Below are 21213 nucleotides of genomic sequence, written 5' to 3' on the forward strand. Positions count from 1 at the left end.
TCCTTAATAATGGTCTGAGGGCCGAAACGTTGAATAAAAATAAAGATAGTGAGAGATACGGATCAAAAGAAATTTGTTTTTTAAGTACTCACTATAAAAGAAAAAAATATACAATATATTAATATACTGATAATTCAATAATAATATTATTAGAGAGGATTGTATGTTTTATAATTTTAAAGATTTCTTGTAAATTAATCCCGGCAAGAAATCACTCGATGCCTGAACCTAAGTGTCTCATATTTTCATGATTTATTATGTACCAGTAATACTATCTAAATACATTTCAAATATATTTTTTTATAAAGGTATTTTTTTCAACTTTTCAAAAAAGAATTACAATATGTTTGAAATAACAAAAATGCTTGTCAATTTACTCATTGGGCTAGGGAACGTATGATAGCACATTTTTAAAATTATTAGCAAGTACTTTCCTTTGTAAAATAACCCCCCCCAAAAAAAAAAATTACAATAACGTTATCTTAAATTTTTCTTTTTCTAATATCATATTCCTATGAAATATTTTTATTGAAGGTGAGTAGAGATTCCCTAAACCATTTTAATCTTAGTGTATCTTCTAGCGGATAAAGTATAATAAACCAGAAAAGCAAAAGAATGAGGAAACAAATAAAATAAAAAGAAATACAGAAAACCAAAAGAACCACCGTCACTAATCATCATTGAAATCTTAATTTTCAGTTAATATGCGGACATTTAAATTCTAAATCACATAAGGTGACAATTTTTAAAACATTAAAAACACGTATTTACAATTAGGTATAATACATTATAAAATTATGTGTACATATATACTCCTAAAGAAATCCATCTAAATCTATATTTAACGATAACGCGTAAAAACAAACATATCATGTGTAAATGTTAACACACAAATATAGGTAAAAAGAAATACCCAGGAAATGGGAGTTGGCGAATAGCGATAAGAGATAAGAAATATTCCTAAAATATTAATCAGTGAGATAAGAATGAATCACCCTTTTTCATTATGTACCACTTTAAGTGAGATATCCACTTTCTAACTCTTCTACAATAAAAAAAAAAATTATCAACAATTTTTTTTTAAAATACAAATTATTTACAATATAAAACATGCTTTCAAAAAATATGTTAATATTTTACTACTATCATGCTTTTTCATAAATTTTATACAACGAATTAACGAAAACATAAAAAAAAAAGAAAGATTTTTCAAGAAAAATAAAAAATTAAGATAAGGAATAGAGATCGCCAGAAGAAAAAAAAAAATCACTACTAATGAAGATTCAATTATTTTCAACTTACTTGAATGATCGTTGTTTTCGCTTTTCAACCAAGGAAATCCTAGAAAATAGAAATGACTTAATGCATGATGATTTGTTCTTCATTACAGATATAAATGAAGTGGTCAGAAATTAAATTTTCCCAAAACAGGCATGTCTTAGTTTTTCGCTACTGGAAATTTTCGATTTATAATTATAAGGAAATCCACATTAATGGTGATCTTTGGCTACTAAAATTTTCGATTTAAAATTATCAATCGAGTTGAAATAGGTAATTCAGCTTTTCCTGTTTATGCAGTATTTATATCTATATTATAATTTATTTAATCTGTACGCGTATTTTATGTTTTCCCTGTTTTAAACATCAAAATTTAAGTTAACTTTCAGCCTAATCCACTAGTCTACTGTTATATTCTAAAATAGTTTTCTTCATATTTTTTTAAACTGTTTAAATTAACATTTTTTTGTTATTTTATTAAGACATGTATTAATATAATGTAATAATAACAACTAACTTCTCATTAATGCAAAATTAACCTTATTTTTAAACTCTTTCCAGAGTAAGGTGTTATTTCATTTATAGTTATGACAGTCCTGAACCAATATGCTAAGTTAAAACTTAATACTTAAACTGTTGTATAAGGCATTGTTATTGAAGAATTATATGGAATTTAATTACAGTAAGTTTTTTTAATTACAAGTTATTTATTCATAGCCCCTTATGTTCGTTTGAGTAATTACATTTTCCTGAAAAGTACCTTATGCTGTACGATTGCATTTTAAATAGTAATTTCATAATTTGTGTTAAATTTGAAATATTCTAATTAATAACTAGGTACCCTTTTTTATTAGTTTTATTTTTAAAATAAATGTTTTTTATTGATTTTTTAAAACATTAATTCTTATTTAAAAGAAGATAGTTGACCATTTGAAGTATATTGTAGGAGGATAGTCCGGGTTAGCGATTAATAAAGGTATCAAAATAGTAAAAGAGAACTATTTATTGTAAACCAAGGTTTTGCTCCGCTTTGCAGGGAAGTAAGAATGAATTTCTTGAAGAACTTGGTTGCAGTTGGTAGCGGAACTTCACTCTTACAGCTCTGATAAAGGTGGGACGAAACGTTGGTTTACAATATTTCTCTTTAAACTATTTTGATATCTTTATTGACCGTCGCCCAGTCTATCTTCCTAAAATAAATTCTTATTGGTAATGAACATTACCTAGTATTAATATAATGTAATAAATTTACATATGTATGTTTATATACATGTTTTTTTAAAAATACTATTAGAATATTCCAAACACTAAGCCTTGAGTATCTACAATATATATTAAATATTCATCGTTCAATCAGACAGTCAATATGTGTTTGGATGTCTTGGATTGATGTGTTGTCTATAATTGATGTGAGGTGTACGACATTTTGTCAGGGTATATGTCATATTGTTGCCTTGATTATGTCTAGATTGGCTCATTATTGACTGGTGAGGAATCTGCTAATTAATTAATTTTTTTTTTTTAGAAACCTATATTTCGTCTTTATATCGTATCGACTGATTCTCAATATCTATAAGTATTTTGTATATTTAATGATACATCCTACGAAATATTGTGAACTTATTATTCATAGTGGGTTTTGGTAAAAAAAAAAATAGCAGAGATTTTTAACTGCTACATTAAATTTAAAATTTAATCCATAACTATTAACTGCTGAAGATGCCAGCGTTGAAAGACTGGAAGAGGAGTGAGTTGAACTGAGCCGGGAGCCGAACTAATTACCGCTGGAGTTGGCTATGCAAACTATAACTCATTCCAGCTAATACACTCCAGCCTTGGAGAGCCTTTGGAGCTAAAGGTTAATGCGGGCTGGCCAACTTGAGGTAGGGTCAATAAAAAATTGGTTTTATCTTCTTGGTTCTCCTTCCAGGCTAGCTGTGTCTAGTCGGCGGTAATTAATACAGAGTACTAAACCAGCTCCTTCGTCTAGAAAACTCTGTCTTTTTCTTTTATTATTTTTATTATACTCATTTATATATTAAAAGAAAGGTGTTTATCTGATATTACTCTGGTAGAGAAGAGGAAAAAAAAAACAGTATCCAAAGAAAAAAAAAGACCATTTTTAAAGGTTCTTGTTTGTTTTTATTGCTAACCAAAAAAAAAAAAAAAATCTAACATTTAGAAGTTTTAACTGCAGGAATTAATACCCAATAGTATCTAAAAAGATAGACAGTGGGGATATTGTATTAAATTCAACTACAAAACTTTCTTACTCCATTTTTTTATACCTTTAGAAACGTAATTGTATAATAATACAATTTTAAAACCCTGGAAAATATTTTAAATCATAGTTCTTATTGGTCAAGAACTACACTCAGACTTAAATTTTTTTTTCTATAGTAATAAGTTTAGGGCATTATTTTTATATTTATTATTTATTAAAAAAAAAAATTAAAATGTGATAAGAGTTGTAAATAATAAAACGATTTTGAAAATGAAAATAAGCTTTTGATTTAGAAAAAAAGTATTTAAACGTTATTGGAGTTCAGGCTCCGATATATTTTATTTTGAACTTTAAAATAAAGGAGAACCATCTATACAAATTTCTTGGTACCTAGATTATGACGATATATATAAAAGATAAAAATATACTAGCTTTTTAACTTACAACGCTCTAAAATTCTCGTAAATATACCGTTAAAATAGATAAAAAATTGTGTATGGTGTTAATAAAACATTGAAATAATCGCCCTATTCATATTTTCTAATCTAGCTAAAAGATTTCATAACCAAAAGATTAATGGATTCATTCAAAGTTTTCGTTTTTATTTTAATGAAATAAAAAGTCATGATGTATCATTGAAGGCAGATAAACAATATCATGTGGACTATTTTAAAGAATGACAAGCACAAAAAAAAATTATATATATCAGTTGTGATCAACAACTTTTCTCAATTTGTTTCGAATAACTTATCTCATGCTTAAGGAATGTTACACAGTCTTTAAATGCTATATCCTAACAGCATCAGTCTCACAACATTATGTAATCTGCCATATCATAATAATTAAAAGTGACATTTTATTCAGGAAAAAAAAAGTTTTTCTTTCACTACTTGAGAATTAATTTCTTGTAGTTGGTTACAGATGTTTACGCCACATTACGGCTCTAAATTGTCAATAGAGGATAATAATCAATCTAACTTATCTCAAGTTTTTTTTTATTTTAGCCACGAGGTTAATGTTTTTAAATAATTTCAATATGACAAATTGACTATCAATGCTTGTTAAATACTTCAAAGGTTGATGTTTTTCCTGATTCCTTTGTGATAATACAACGGGATTAACATTTTTCATTGAAGTTTTAAAGAGATAATGTAAGTAATCGTCATACCCAAGGAAATAATTTTTTTTTTTCATGTATCCTTGTTATGAATCCAGTCTAAACCAACCTGATATGCAAAATTTTAACCTCAAAGAAAATTTTTTACTTTGTCAGAAAGAGAACATTGTATTTTAACTGGAATAATTTACCACAGTGGTGTAATCGAGTATTTTCTATGTTGTATTACATACTATGTTTATATAATTATTTCTGTAATTTCTTGATTGGTATGCTTGTGTCCAAGGACATTTGTGTAGATTGCTTATAAGAATGTCTCTCTCTTCTTCTTTATGTCTTACGTTTATTTATTGTTACATTATACGTTTCATAACCTCCAGAACGTGGTCTAGGGAGTGAATTTTAGTTAAATTTCACCCTATCCAGAGCAGAATTTTAAGTTATTGTTCACCTCCACACCCCCCTCTCTTAGTTGAGTTGAAGAATTATAAATTCGTATGAAAATTATGTTGGCGAATTGAAAAACTATAATTATCAAAACAATAATTAGTAGTATATATAACAAAAATTGCTGATGTTATTATTTTTTTTTTTGTAACATTATATGATTTTTAAACGGTCGGGTTTAAAACTAGGAGATTCTTTATCACCTTGTTTATTTAATGAACAGCGCCTTAAGGTTTTCGAAAATAAATTATTACACAAAATTTTTGTACCGAAAAAGGATGAATTAAAGATTACACAATGCTAAGTTAAGGGACCTACACCCGGTAAATATAATTCAAGTTATAGCATTGCGGCGTATAAGATGGGCGTGTAAGGTTGTAGGGCTTAGTAACAAGCGGATCCCTAAAATGTTAATAAACACTGAACCAACGGGTAAACGTCCTGGGGTAGACCGAAACGTAGATGGGAGGATTGCGTAAAAACTGATTTAGTAGAATTGAAGGTTTAGAGGGGGATCACTGGAAGGATGAAATGGAGAGAGCGTTTAGTGGTATATTATTAACATTATATGATTTGTTAATTTTATGTGATAATTTAGGATATTTAGAAGGAATATAATACCAAATAGATGAAAGAGAAAGGAAGAGTGAATGTTCTTCATTTTAGTACATGGATATGGAAATACGCATTCTTTACTAATTGATATGGAATGAGGTGATATGACCATAATTACAATATTTTTAATTCCTACATCAAACCATCCATAAAGACCTAAATGTTCCTTATGTAACCGATCTAACCCGAACCCGATATTATTCCTTCCATAATAAACTCCATAAAAAAAAAGAAGATGGCCTCGTGACCTTATATTGTAAATTGTTTTTAGAGTTCTACTACTGGGTAATTTCTCTACATAACTACATACTACCTGTATCATATCATTATGTCATTATGATCAAATTTACTGGTTGTATTTTTTTAATACAATTGTAAATTTCAATAAATAAATAAAATAAAAAATAATTTCCTACATCACTGAATAATCAAGTTTTAATTTTTTTAAAATATTGAATATTCCGAGTCAATGAAGGCTCGATTGTTAGTATTTAATTTCCTAAACACATAGTTGCCTTGTTACAATGAAAATTTTTTTTCTGTTCGTTATTTGTTGTCTTCATTTTTAGTACATAAAAAAAAAAAAATAAATAAAAATAAAATTCATTCATAATGAAATATTTAGAAATAATGAATTTATAATTTTCTGTTTGATGATTGCTACCGTAAGTAGGTTTGAAAGTTCTCAGCTTCAAACTGCGATTACCTGTTTTCACTACTAACATCGTTGCCTGTGCTACAATCCGTAAAAAGATAAAACTTCTGTCTTGTTGGCTTTAGCTACAGAAACTAGTAAGTTAAATCAAATATATAGCCTTTACTTTATTTTATTCTTTTATGTTTCTTTTTAATGTTACTAATTGAGTATGTTACATTATTACATATTCAAGACCAGAATACTTGGTGTATATTATTCCGGACGGTAAGAAGACAGGTGTTGGGAGCGGGGAGGATCGCGTGACGGCGGGAGCGTATTAGCGCTGCAGGAGCAGAGTCGTATCTCGCCGAGGGTTTAATTGCGACGGCGGTCTTAATCAGACCTCTCCCGCCGCTGATTTACAGGTATGGACGTCAGACCTTGCTACCAGCCGCCTTTATTGCTGTATTATTGCCCAGGGGTCGGCGTCGTATACCTTACTGTCGATTGATGCGTCGTCGTAGGAGGAATGAGCTAGACAAGAAGAAGAACCAAGGGGAGAGTCTTATACAGTTCAGAGCAAAGGGGCGAAGGTCGTTCGTCGAAAGATATCAGCTAATTGAGGAAATAAGGACTCAAAGTTGGATGAATACTCATTTGCCATACTGAAGTTCCCACAAGTGGAAGAGTGTGGATGGTGTATTTGTATTGGCTTGCAAAGGATTGCCTAAATCAGTAGATCCGCTCTAAATGAGTGGCCACAATTCAAAAAGGATAGTACAAGAGCCCAAGAGGAGAAAAAAGGCAATTATCTCACCCCAATTTTTGATTTATAGTCCATTAAACTAGCTTTATTAATTATCCATTAAACAAGCACTTGCTCTTCCAGGTCAGGGCACGGCCATTCTGACACCACAAGAAATAAGTCTTCCAATGAAAAATGAGATATTATCTAGTTGGCAAGCCATGTGGGATGAAAGCCCGCCAAGCAAATTAAAAACCATCAAAAAAACCACCAAACCATGGACCACATCATACCGTTCCAATCGCAGGGAGGAGGTAGCTATTGCCAGATTGAGAATAGGTCATACGAGTTTAACTCATAGATATCTGATCAGTAAGCAGCCACCTCCAAAATGTCAATACTGCAACAGTATACTTACGATCAGTCACATATTTGAAAAATGCCATTTTTATTCTGCGAACTTGAGTAGATTGGGAGTAGGACCGAGTGTATCGCATGCTCTGAATGATGACCAGAAGAACGTGGAAATGGTCTTAGTTTTCTTAAAAAGAAATGGCCTTTTGAATAAGATTTAAACCAGAAAATCTGTTATACATAATAAAAAAAATACCAACAGAAGTAATTATTTAAATTTTTTTTTCGAAATTATTTAAAGTGAAATAGAATTATAGAAATAAAATATAAAGCACGAAACATGGGCGTTGATGACCTCAGGGTTTTACGCCCTTAAGCCCCAGACAACAACAACAACAACAACTAGCTTTAATTTGAGTGCTAACAGACATCTGTATGTCTTATAGTTCCTGAGATATAGATTTCCCAAAATAGCTAACTACTAATCTTTCAGAAGTTTTTTAAGAAATTTTGCTTTTTAAAAGACTTCATCTCGAGAACTATTGGACGTAAATAGCTCTTTTAGGGCTAATATTTCATCAAATTTACTCTTCTTTAAATAATTTTCTCTTAGATTTTCTTGTGTTGTTGGTAGTTTTTAAGATATAGAGCTCCGGACGAAAAATTAATGTTTTTTTAAGGTTTTGAAACAGCCGCAATTTTTTATTCCCCTACCTATACTTGGCAGACTCATCAATTTTGACTAGTAATTATACATAGTTTTCATTAAAGCAATCAAAAATTTGGGTGAGATGACTCCCTTTTTACTTCCCGGCTCTTGTACTAGGAGTTCACCAAAATGCGCCAAAATGTTTGCGCTTGGTTAGTATTCTTTATTAGAATTTTTAACAGATAGGCTTTGTGTTCTCCGTGTTTTATATAACTAAAGAATTTTTTAACCTTCAGCATTATTAATTAACTCTAATTTATGTTATAATATGGCTCAAAAATGCATTTTTAAAATCGTTATAATTATATTATCTGGGTAATTAAATTAATAAGCATCCGTTTTTTTTCTTCACATCTTTAAATAGACATTCTATAACGATTTTTTACATTTTAGAAATTTGTAAGTATTTAAAAATTACAGTGAATCGAAATTATCCTTCAATAAGACGTGCCTATTAATGGAAGGATTTTGATATTTTACTGAGTATTTCTATTTGGTACTTAATGTGATTAGAAGATAATTAGAAAATATTTACTATCAAGATACAACGGATTCGTTCCATTAAAATTAGATGAAAACATCTAATAGCTAGTTCGGAACAATACTTTTTCTTTGAGTAGTACTGGTGCACTAGATGAGATATATAAAAGTAATTTGGTACTTATAAAATACATGTAATAAATTGCGGGACAATAAATTGCATCAGAATGCACAGAAGTTTCCACGGCGAATGGCCGTAATCTCTGCAATTGCTTAAGACTGCATAAAATGGCCCATAATATCTGAACGCTTAGATCCATCTTCGCTATTTTTTTACGAATATTTTTACTCCAGAGTCGTATACTTTAAAAGGATATGATAAATGTATTGTCGGGGTGCCATTTAATCTTTTTCGCCTACCTCTGCCTTTTATTTTTATAATCCATTCTTTTATTTTGTATTAATGAAGGAACCCGCCTTTAGAACAAATTGACTGCATTCCTCAATGCGCCTTTAACGCTTGTTCCAGATTCTTTCAGGCTTTGAGTGCCGTGGTCTCTGGATATTTTCACATAATAATTTTACTCAGTTAATTTTTTTTTTTTAATAATTTATTTAATGACTTTTTTTTTAAATAACTATTAGATTTATATGTATATATAGTTGACCGTCAAAATTTAAATGTAAGGAGATGGTCAGGGTTGCGGTCAAGAAAAGAACAAATAGTTTATAACTATTTTAATGTCCGACGTTTCGCCCCACTTTGCAGGGCATCATCAGGGCTAAAAAGATACAAAAAAAAAGTGAGATTATTACAACAATAAGGTAATTTAAGCTAGGATAAATATTATGTAAAATAAAATGATAAGAAATTACATATAAATAAAAGGAAGGAAGACATAAAATAGTATCAATATAAAATAAACTTGAATAAACAATGATAAAAATTAAAAATAAGTAACATCGGTAAGAGTAAACATTTTTAAATATTCGTAAAATATTAAAAATATTTAATAAATGTTTACTCTGACCATTGATACTTATTTTTAATTCTTATCATTGTTTATTCAAGTTTATTTTATATTGATACTATTTTATGTCTTCCTCCCTTTTATTTATATGTAATTTCTTATCACTTTATTCTTAGATAATATTTATCCTAGCTTAAATTTTTTTTTTTTGTCGCAACCCTGACCATCTTATATTTTAACTATTTGATTATATTACCTCATGTCCTATAATATATTACGACTATCTCCTGTAAGTGTTTTATAATACTTTGGATCTAGAAGCTCTTTATTTGGTTCACTCACTGTGATGAATCGAGTTCCTCACAACAGACCAGTTGAGCATTGTGCAAATTTTATTTCAAAGGGGGCATGATTATTATTTATGGTTTTATATTAATAGTCATAGCCTTATTACTATTATTATTATTAGTACATACATAATTAAATAACTCTTTTACGAGCTTCATCTGAACTCCATCATCACTAACGATGCCAGCGACCTTTACTACTTCAGTTTTTTTTTTTGTTTCGCAACCCCTTTACGCATACCGCAAGTATGAAAGAGACAATTTAAAATGTATTTCCAGAATGCCATGGGCAACCAGTCATGTTGAAAAGATATAGTTCATAAGGTATAAAAGGCGCAGTACAATACTCAACAGAAGAGATTGCCTTGTAATCCACGCAACCTGTCAATTCGGAATATGTCAACACACACTTTGAAATATAGCCAGAGTTTTGCAACGAAATCTATAGACTCGAGTGAAAAAGCTTTTAAAAATTCTACTTAATTTAATTAGAAAAATTTTTTTTTTAACTACACGACAATAAGTCTCTAAGTAACTAAGTATGAAATTAACTTCCTTGAAATATTTTAAGTATTATGACCATATAATCAAATCTTATTACAATACAAATTTGAATATAATGTGGAAAAAACAAAACAAATAAATTACAAAAAATTTTTGTAGAGGTTACTTAAGTATAAAAAAATTATATATATATTGTACAACATACAAACTGATGATAAACCGTGAGTTAAAAAGTAACAATTATTATTGGAGAAGTTTGTCGGGGGGTGCGGTCAGCAAAGAACAACATAAATAAACAAAACCATATTTATTTATTTTATGCCGACGTTTCGACCATAGTTTTAGGTTATGGCGTAGAATTATTACGGCGAATCAGGCGTAACAATTATGACTAGAATCAGGTTCTATTATACAAATTTAAAGAATAATAAATGTACAAAAATATAAAAATAAATAGGATTATTCTGAGAATTTAGAATACAAGGACAAAAAAAAATATATAATAAACATATTTTAGTAGAAATTAACCACAATAAAACTAACGAAATGTAATAGTAAAAAAAAAATTAGAAACTGAAACTTAATAATTAAACAATTCAGTGTTAGTAATAAGATTTTAAGAGTTTGCAGTCATAAATGTTTTTTTTAAACATAGTTTTTGTTTTCTTGGCAGCACCTCTACTGTTCAACGGAAAGATAAACTGCTTTGTATTTAAAATTCAAATTAATACCCAATTCAAGGGAAATATAATACATAATCGCATAATTTATCAATACAAATGATATTCAATATTTATATGATTCGTAAGTTTTTTATTCTAATGTGGTGATTAAAAATAAAATAAAACAAATCAGTTCTTTCTATAGATATTTCAGGTGTGATTTTAAATCTTTAAAATAATTATTATAATGTAATATCTACAAATGAATTTTTTTAAAGCTTCACTGCGGTATAATATATATCCCTAATCAGTCAGACAATGATGGATGAATTATTAAAATAAGAAATACATCATATATAAAAAAACTTGATTAATTATTCAAAATAGATGTAACAAAAAAAATCGATTACGCTTTAAAAGACTACCTTTTAATGAGGCTAAGCTAGTATTGACAGACTGATACACCCAGAAGTCTTATCAGCAGCTTTGAAGCAATCTATATTTCGCGCTCAACCCATTCTCAAATAATACTAGATAATTATGTTTGTTTCTAAATATAACTGTGAGATGTCTTTTATTTTATAAAAAAAAAAGTACTAACAAATTTTTAATGTGGCTTGTTTCAAATTGCGGAATGAATCAAAGTAATAACCTAAAGAAGGAATAATTTTCAATATGTCAATTCAATTTAGTTATCACATTATAATAATTAATTTCATTAAAAATAAGTTAACAGTTCATAAAAGGAAATTTTTAATAGGGGATTTAAACGTTTCTGAATTATTTTATTGACATCTCGATTTTTGATATATAAATCCTAAATTTATATTTAACCAACACATATAATAAATAATTTTCACGGATGAAGAAAAAATTAAGGAAAAGTTAATAAAGTATTGAAAACATATTTTTCCTGACAAAATGATTGAGTAATTATTTCAATTTCTTAATCTTTTGCAGACAATATGTCGGTTATATAATCCGAAAACGAAAAATAAAATAATTAAAACTTATCTTAGAAGATCAACAAAATATTCTCAATATAAGAGCATTCAAAGAAAAGCTGGTTTCCTCCAGTAATGCCATTGGATGATTTTTTTAAGGATAAAATTTCCTTTGGCCTCTGATTGGCTGTCTTCATGAAAATACACATTTTCCTTGTTAAAAATCAATGAGTGTAGTAAAGTAAGCTTTTCCATATAAACATAAAAAAAAAAAAAAAAAAAGGTACTTGAAGGATAAAATTTCCTTTGGCCTCTGATTGGCTGTCTTCATGAAAATACACATTTTCCTTGTTAAAAATCAATGAGTGTAGTAAAGTAAGCTTTTCCATATAAACATAAAAAAAAAAAAAAAAAAAAGGTACTTGAAGCCATTAGTTTTCCGTAGTATAAAAATAAATGTAATCTATGAGGAAAAATATTATACATTGGAAAAAATAATAAATATTTTCTATTATATTAGGGATGCATACATAAATAAAAAAACATTTTTTCCAGTCATTAATAAGGGCTTATATTCCTGGAAAAATAGCATTTCTCATAGTTACATACATGTTTTTAACCAAGAATTCTAGGAAAATTAAAATTGAAAAAAAAACAAAATAACATTGTTCAATTAATGATAATATGCATTGGTTTATTTTTCTCATATTCATTAATACAATATTTCTTCTCAGATTACTTTATTGTGTTTTGATGGTAGTATTGTACATTAGATTTATTTAAATTTTTAGCATAAGTATAATCGATGAAAGTATAAAGTATTAACATCCGTTTATCTAATAACGGTAATAATTTTCGAGGAATTTTCTATTCTCAACACTATTACGGGACTTGGACGGAAATATTCTCCAGTAATCCAGTAAGCATCTTCTGGAGAAAGGATAAGGGTTTTAAAATTTAAGAGGTAGGAAAAACCCATTTCTTGAGAAGTATTTACCTGCCTAATAAGACATGTAATTATTAATTAGTTACTTTGTCTTTGTCTAGAATTCTCCTAAATTTTTACAACTTAACTACATAAACGTATTCAATTCTCCCCAATTCGAATATTTATTTTTTATATTTATTAGACATATTAAATTTTTACCAGTTTTTTAATATTTCAATTTGTATTAATATACCTATATTCAAGCCCCTTGCAATTTAAACTATGAAAACCTGCCAGTACAACTAGTATTTAAAATGATGAGTTGACCAATAGTTGACCATGGACAATAAATATGAGAAGATGGTTGGGTCAGGTCAGAGAATAACACAAATAAGACAAAACATTTATTTGTTAGTGCCAAATAAGTTTTTAAAACTTATTTGTGTGATTCTCTGACCGTACCCCCAACCATCTTCCCATAACTAGTATTTAATATTCCTTGAAATCTTCATTACTAGACCATAAAAAATCTTTTGTTAAATTTCTTTATATTTTTTTTTAAAAGAGAAAATCCTTCTATTGATAGTTTCTGCTAAATAATTTACTTTTTTTTTTGTTTTATCAAATTCTATATTTAAAAAAAGTTTAGGATGGACTTTAAAATCAATGAACGATTGTTTAATAATCATTTTTTTTTTTCCAAAATGTTATTGAATTTAGTTATCACAATTAACAGCCCATAATAAGTACGAATTACTATTATCATAACAACGTTTATTATTATTATTCTATATTATAGATAATACAATCGAATTAAAATTTTTATTGATATTTATGAAAGTATATATTTCTTTTTAAATTAACTTAAGGTATGTTTGAGTGGTTTTATGATCTAGAGTTATAATGCTTCTTTCCCTTCATGAGACTAAATGCATTGCATCACAGAACATCAAACAAAGCTAATTAATTATAATTGTAATTGTTTTATTTTATTTTTTTACAGACTTAATTTTTTAATAAATATTCCGTTCAACACTGTAGAACATATATACAAGGATGTCATAAGGAACTCAACAACGAAAACTCATCTTCCAGATTGTTTAGTTGGACTATAGAATAAATTTAGCATTCAATATTTTTTTTATAAAAACGAAATCTTGTTATATGCTTTAGTATGGAGAAATAACCGATGCCATACACAGTTCCTCGTTTCCGTCTGTAAGACTAGTAGTAAAGTTTAAAACAGCATTCATGAGCCATGACCTGCGTCCAAGCCGACACATTCAAATGTTGATTCTTTTTTCTACCTCTAAGAAGGATTGTTAGCAGCAACAAAGGAATAGATCATTTAAAAGGGGGAACCCAGATGGGGCCCGAACAGTAGGCAAATGGACAGAGGTTTTCACTGAAGATTCCGAACGCAAAAGGGTACGGACCTTCACAATGGTCAAGCTACCTGAACTCCCAGGACTTTCAGCTTCCTGGAGCCTTTCGTGCAATGCGGTTTGAATATTTTAAACAGGATAATTGCGGTCAGTGGATGTAAACAAATTTAATAAAAATATAATAATAAAAAAAAATTAAAGATACCACAATAATTAAACACCGGCCAGTAATTATATAAAAAACTTAGGAGCATGGTTTAAGTTTTATTACTTACTCTTAATACTTAAGAAATGAATATGTTAACTCGTACCAGCCTTAAATTTAATGCCAAGCTACTCATTATTCCGTAGCAAATAAAAAGAATTGCATATAACTTTTTTTACATAAAAATTATTTATCCAGGCGTATTTACAATAATACCATAAAAAATTGTAAAAGGGGGTTTATATAATTGACATTGGACGTACTGAACGATTTACCTATTATGATAAGTTGTCTTGTGGACATATTTTGGTTTTCTATTATTTATTTAGTTTATTAATTAAATATAAGGCTTTTATCATAATGGTTTTATATTCGTATAAAAATACAACAGGCAATTAGTGAGATTAGATATTAATTCAAAATAAAATTAATTATTAATAATTACGCTTAAAATATTTGTTATTAAATGCAATATTCTACTCAAGCCAGTTCAAATACATACAGGCAATAACGTTAATTTTTTTCTTATTTAATGTCGGGTATTTCTTTTTACCGAAATTCAGGGGTTTTACATCTCATAACTTTATAAACCATGAATGAAATGAAAAAATAACTTTTTTCTGGAATATGTACCCTAAGAATAAATATATGGTTTATACATTAAGATTTTTGTCTGGTAAGTATTATAAGTTTTCAGTAAGTAAAATGAAATTACATTGTAATATTGGCTAAATTACTGTTTATAACGTTAGTCAAAATATGGCTATTTATTTGATTACAATGGTGCGGGGGTTTGGTTGTACAATAAGTGGAGGAATAGATATTTAAAGGAAAGAATGGATGAGGTCTGGCGAATGGAGATGGGAAGAATTTGCACGTATGATGAAGGATTTGCTAAAGAAGGCGATTCTATAGGAGGACATATATAAATAAAATCGGTTGGGATTTAGTGTTTAATGAGTGGGTGGATGAACGAAGAGTGAGGAGATCAAGGATATAGGTAGATTTTTAAGAACTTGGGATAGGAAGAAATAGGAAAACACTAAGGAGGTATTGCCTTTGGGAATATAATCTGTTCGAGTGAATTCTTTTTTCTTCAAAAAAATGTAATTTATAAATTTATATATGTCCGATCACGGATTGATCAGTATGCTGTGTAATGTAGCAACCCGATGTATTTGGGCAGCATGATTGAATAAATTTCTTTCTCTGTGTGTTTCTCAAGTCTTTTCCAAAATAATTTTAATATAATTATATAAATATTTAATATTTTTATGTGAAAAAAAAACGACTTGTACAAGTAAATAAAAATATATAATACACTGGAAGTCTTACATGCTAACATATAATTAAATATTTTATATACAATGCATATTGTGTACGTACTATATATGATAATGAATTCTTGCTTAACAAGTGAATATACTTAAATATGATGGAGTTAAATATCACTATCGGGCATAATTTGAACATCACTGTCAATAAAAATATAAATTAATAAATATCTGTTCTGAATTTTTTTTAATGGTTATATTTACGTGAATATATTAAAACTATATCTGTCTTGCACACTTTAATATTCACAACGCGACTTAATTAATTGCCCCTGAGTACGCAACAGGCTACACCCATTGTTCGAAGAGCTGACGAACGTCCCAAGTGGTGGGGGGTATCACCATGAATAGTGATTACTCATTACTAACATTAATCCTTCGCTAACTACTAAGCTAGGTACTCCACATACTAATCCTTTCGCTAAAACCGCTCTCAAAGTATACCCGATATAATATTTCCTGGTCGCCAGATGGTAAATAAGCTTCAGGTATATAATCCCCGCGGCTAAACAAGATTATAATACCCGTTTAATTAATTCGGTGTGCGGAGGAGTGGAGAGCTGATAATGCGTCCTCACACCTGTATAGATAAGAAATGATCGATATTGAAATCCGGAGGACGTTAATAATCGATAGTTGTAAAACCGTGAGCAGTAAAAGATCTAAAAGGCCGCGGTTTTATCAGTAGACTTTTAATAGTTGACAATCTCTTATCAACAGCTAGGCCATCGGCAAATGTTGATTCTATAGCAATAAACCAATAATCGATTTTAAATAGCCATGGATAAAAATCACTCATGGACAACACTAATCCAATTTTAATTTTAATATCTATAAGATACATTAGAATGCTAAAATTAAAAAAAAAGAAGGCTAAATTGTCGTAGTAGAAAATAACAAATGAGAAAACCCACATATGCAATAAGGAAAAATCCATTATGTTTCTTATAAATCCATTAAGTTAACGTTGTTATCCATTAATGAACGTTGTTTCGTTAAAAAAAATGATGGAATGGAATTTAAATTATTGCAATTTAAGGGCTGAAATCCTTCAAGGATATATTACTAGTAATTTATCTGTTTAAAATGTATATAGAAATGTTGTATAGTTAACATGGATTTTTAAATAATTATATTACTGATTAGCAATATATTACTGAACAAATAACGTCCGTGGGTTAATAATGTAAAAGGGAGTTAATAAAATATACATGATTTTATTTGAGTTTCGATGAGTTTCAGTAGAGAGAAGTAGATGGGAAAAAATGTTCCGGTGATATTGGCTTCACAGGTTCAGTAAATACTAACAATAAAGCAAATTTGTATTATAATTGTTTATGATTAACGCATCGTATAAATTGTAAATATTTTGTCGACTACTATTATAGTTAAAACACTCTTTAACATTATATACAAAAATAATAACATTTATTTAGGTAATGGAAACTTTTTAATTTGAAATATAGAATTGCCCCTAAAAGAAGTCAATTACTTATGCCGTTGTACAATAAATTATTGAAATCATAAAAAATACAATCCCGTAAATGTAATCCATATTAATAAAATATAATCTCTTATCAAACTTTAATAGAAGAAAGAGCCTTGAGTGAATAAATTTAGTTTTAAATAATAAAAATTGATAATAAACCTCAAAGTTTCATCACATATTTATACACCTTAATTGAAAGAAGTTTAAATCTAAATTAATAAAATTCTATGATCTATAGACTTATTTGCCCATCTATCAGATTAAATTGATTGATAATGTAGTGAATAGATAATCAAATTTATAATAACAAAGCCAAATTTTCTTCGTTATTATTAGATTTTAATTTATTTTTTAACTTGATTCATATCACCAAAAATTGATAACAGGCACTATTTACATCCTGTCTTGTACCAACGCGACATATTTATATTATCAGTAAACAACCGATCATTATAAACGCCATCATTACTCAATAAATAACTAAAATAAATTGTCAATGTAATCAATAATATAAATAAATTAAAAATAATGTTGTAAAAACGATTCTGTGTCAACGGTACTTCCTAAATGCACTTCTGATCGGGAAGTGATTTGAATAGGGGAAGGTAAGGGAGGCTGTCAAAACAACTCATGAATGGACTGTTGCCTTTTTAAATATCCAATTCATATTTAAAAAATATAATGAATTAAAAATATTTATATTTTCAGCAATATATACGAATTGACAATATTACTTCTAAAAAAATCAATAATTTATTAGCGTTATTAAGGATTATATTAGGATTATCTAGGTTATATATTTTATTTTACAGTAAGTTTTTAGTTTGATTTATACCTAATATTGCATTATATTGTCCTAATTGTTTAATTTTAATATTAGGTCTCCAATATCGTTTTATTTTTATATGGAATATAAATTGATAATGATGGAATAAAATGTATTGTTGATAACGAATAAATTTTTAATTAATTAGACTTCCCTGAAAATTACTTATTTTAACCGATGAATAGAATGCTTAGGAATGAAATATCTGCATTTTTAGAAGATAATATAGCAATGTATTGGTTTGTTTAGACTGTAATATAATCCGATATTATGTTGTTAATTATTAGTTTTTTCATAGAATATGCTTCCGTAGTGATCCATTATTTCATCAAATTTTCGATTTATATCGTTTAAAAGAAATGTGAATTACAGCAAATAGTTGCCTACAAAAAGAATATCAACAAGGAAACTGAAATGATACATTCAGTATGATATGTACTATGAATAGGTGCTTTTGATCTCTGTTTGTCAATAGGATGAGTTGTTTTAGTTAGGTTTTGATCTGTTTAAGTATGGAAATTGAAGTATGTTAATGTTATCAATATAAGTATAGTGGATTTACCTGGCGGACCAACCCCTTCGTCTTCCGAAGTCTCACTATTTGACGAATGCAAGAAGTGACGATGGATGCTGTAGCTCTGCTTGACCGAGAAGTCAAGAGGCTGCGGTTGAGGCTCCCGGTATCCCGGACTTAATAACATCCTGTCTTCTTCTCCTTTGTTGTTGTTTAGCCAGAAGGCCCTTCCGTCTTCTCTCTGAAGAGCCACTTTGAGCAGTCCGCAAGCTCACAACGAGACGACTCTACTCCTTCGACTTCTGGCAAAGATGCCCAAGGTTACGATAAGGTCCTAGAGGTGAGCGACACCAAACCACGACACTGTGTGACTTATGGGTACGCTGACGAGTCTGAAAGCAGAGGACATAGATAGTACAATCCGCGCCTACGGTACGGACTCGAGTGCTCAGCCACCTCCTCTATGCCGGCCGAAGGGGTGGGGGCACATGGTTGAGGAGTGGGGGTAGCCCTCGCCCAATCAACGCCTTCCTTACATAAATATGCCCTCCTAATAAAAGTCGATTGAATAAATGGAATTTATTTCGTTTTCTTTTCCTGCTCACCCTCTCTCTCTATCTCTCCCTTGCCTCACTCCTTCACAATCCCTTGAGGTAATTATACTACAATATTATGCTCTGCCGTTGGGTCGCTTTTGTCAAACCTCGGTTTGCATGTTCCCCTCAAATCATAAACATTCAATCTTTAATTTCATTTAAATACTTAATTTTTTTAAAACTGCAGTTGTCGCACATCATCTGTGAAATATGTCTTTTATTGGCTCTAATTATACTAACAAGATTGCTTTGAATACGATAGATATTACTTAACGCTATTAAAAAATTGGAATGTTAATGTACTTGATTAAATATTGCTTTTAAAATAAAAAATGTTATAAATATTTTTAAAATATAAGATATAAATTTGCATAACATTATATGAAATGGATGAGTTTTTATTTATAAAATACGCCTTAATATTTTACAATCATTTTATTATTTTTTATTAATTATTTATTTTCAATTTTGAAAAGGAAAGTATAGTCACATTCAAAACTACTCCAGTTTATTTAAAATTTCCCATGTCAAATAGGTGATCGTGATCAAATATTATATATTAAAAAAAAATCATCTCCATGAGTTATTTACATATTAATATTTAAATTGTAACGGTTATATCAACCATGTAGGGCCCACCAGGCCGATTTGGTATAAAATAAATTTAAAAAAAAATATATTTAAATAATAATTTTCCAATTTGATATATCGACTTTTGATAGAAAACTCCTCAAATATGGATATTATATACGATGATTAAAGTATAAATAAAACTTCTCTGAAATAGGTATATTAAATTAGTGAACATTCTTATTCTTTCTTACAACCATTCTTACAAATAAACATTTATTGTACACTTAAGCGTAAATACAATCTACAATTTTACATATGCGTAGAGAATACATATCTTGTTCTTGTCAGATACAAGAAACAAAAATTACTGGACATTGGTCAGACTAGGATAGGGGTGGGGGTAGGGGAGGGGTTTGCAGAATTGGAAAGGCGGGAGTTACACTTAAAAATGTTTATGTCATCTGTCAGGTGGCATGCGACTACTGGAGTGTATTATTTGCCTTCATATTATTTTTCATTGTGTATGTAGAACCCGGGTTTTTCTACTCGGCCTAACTGTAATATAAATTATAATATTAGAAAAAATAATATTTCAAGATTCATCAATATATTTCAAATTAATTAATATTTACTTCAAATTTATGACCAACTTTTTAACTAATGCTGTTTACAATCGCTGTATATTTTGTAAACCATTGATAATTAAATAAATGAACGTATCTATAAAACGTTTATTAACATGTATGTGTTCTGTATATTATATAAGGATACATTATTCCCATGCACTTCAGAATACAAAAAAATGTAACAAAAATTACCAAACAATTTAATTTGAAATGGACTAAATGATAAATTAAACTTAATTACCGTTTAGTAATTATATTGGCATCCCAGTATGTAATTTTGTAAAGCTTAATCTTTAATAAGATTTATTAAGAGATCTTTAGCACCAACAACGGAGTATTCCTCTAGAACATTTCGAGGAAAAATTCCAGTCAAATCAATTTACCAATAAATTTACTCAATGAGACTTAAAAATACAAGGTAAACCATATACGATCTTCAACACTGTAATTTCCATTAGAAAGTTGCCTATAATTAATATGACCGACCTCATTATATATAGATGATTAATAATTATTATCGTGGCAATAGTAAAAAAAAAATTTTACTAGACATATATACTGAGCACAGAAGTAAAATCGCGTTTATGAAAACCACCTAATTTTTCCTTCTTAATTCAAAAATGTCTCTTGAAGAAGGCCCTAGGGTTCCTAAGTCATACCTGGAGTACAAGATGTTGTGCAGGAGGAAAAAAAATTTCCGATA

The 21213-nt window shown here is 28.8% G+C and overlaps 1 protein-coding gene across 4 annotated transcripts in view; it reads right to left on the reverse strand.

Annotated features, from left to right (window-relative positions):
* LOC106680472 (POU domain, class 2, transcription factor 3) overlaps nt 1-19152 on the reverse strand; it is a 135989-nt gene extending 116837 nt beyond the window's left edge. For 2 of the 4 annotated variants that reach the window (XM_014420208.2, XM_024359255.2), the window contains exons 1-2: nt 18764-19152; nt 1303-1341 (exon numbers count right to left, since the gene is read on the reverse strand). In XM_014420208.2, coding sequence (XP_014275694.1) covers nt 1303-1341; nt 18764-18902 — 178 coding nt within the window. In that variant the 5' untranslated portion in view covers nt 18903-19152. The remainder of the gene's footprint in view (nt 1-1302; nt 1342-18763) is intronic. The other 2 variants (XM_024359257.2, XM_024359256.2) reach the window with 1 other exon arrangement.
* Nucleotides 19153-21213: the final 2061 nt, after the last annotated feature.

Source organism: Halyomorpha halys, unplaced genomic scaffold, assembly GCF_000696795.3.
Source record: "Halyomorpha halys isolate HHAL.00 unplaced genomic scaffold, Hhal_1.1 Scaffold263.1, whole genome shotgun sequence".
Taxonomy (NCBI): Eukaryota; Metazoa; Arthropoda; class Insecta; order Hemiptera; family Pentatomidae; genus Halyomorpha; species Halyomorpha halys.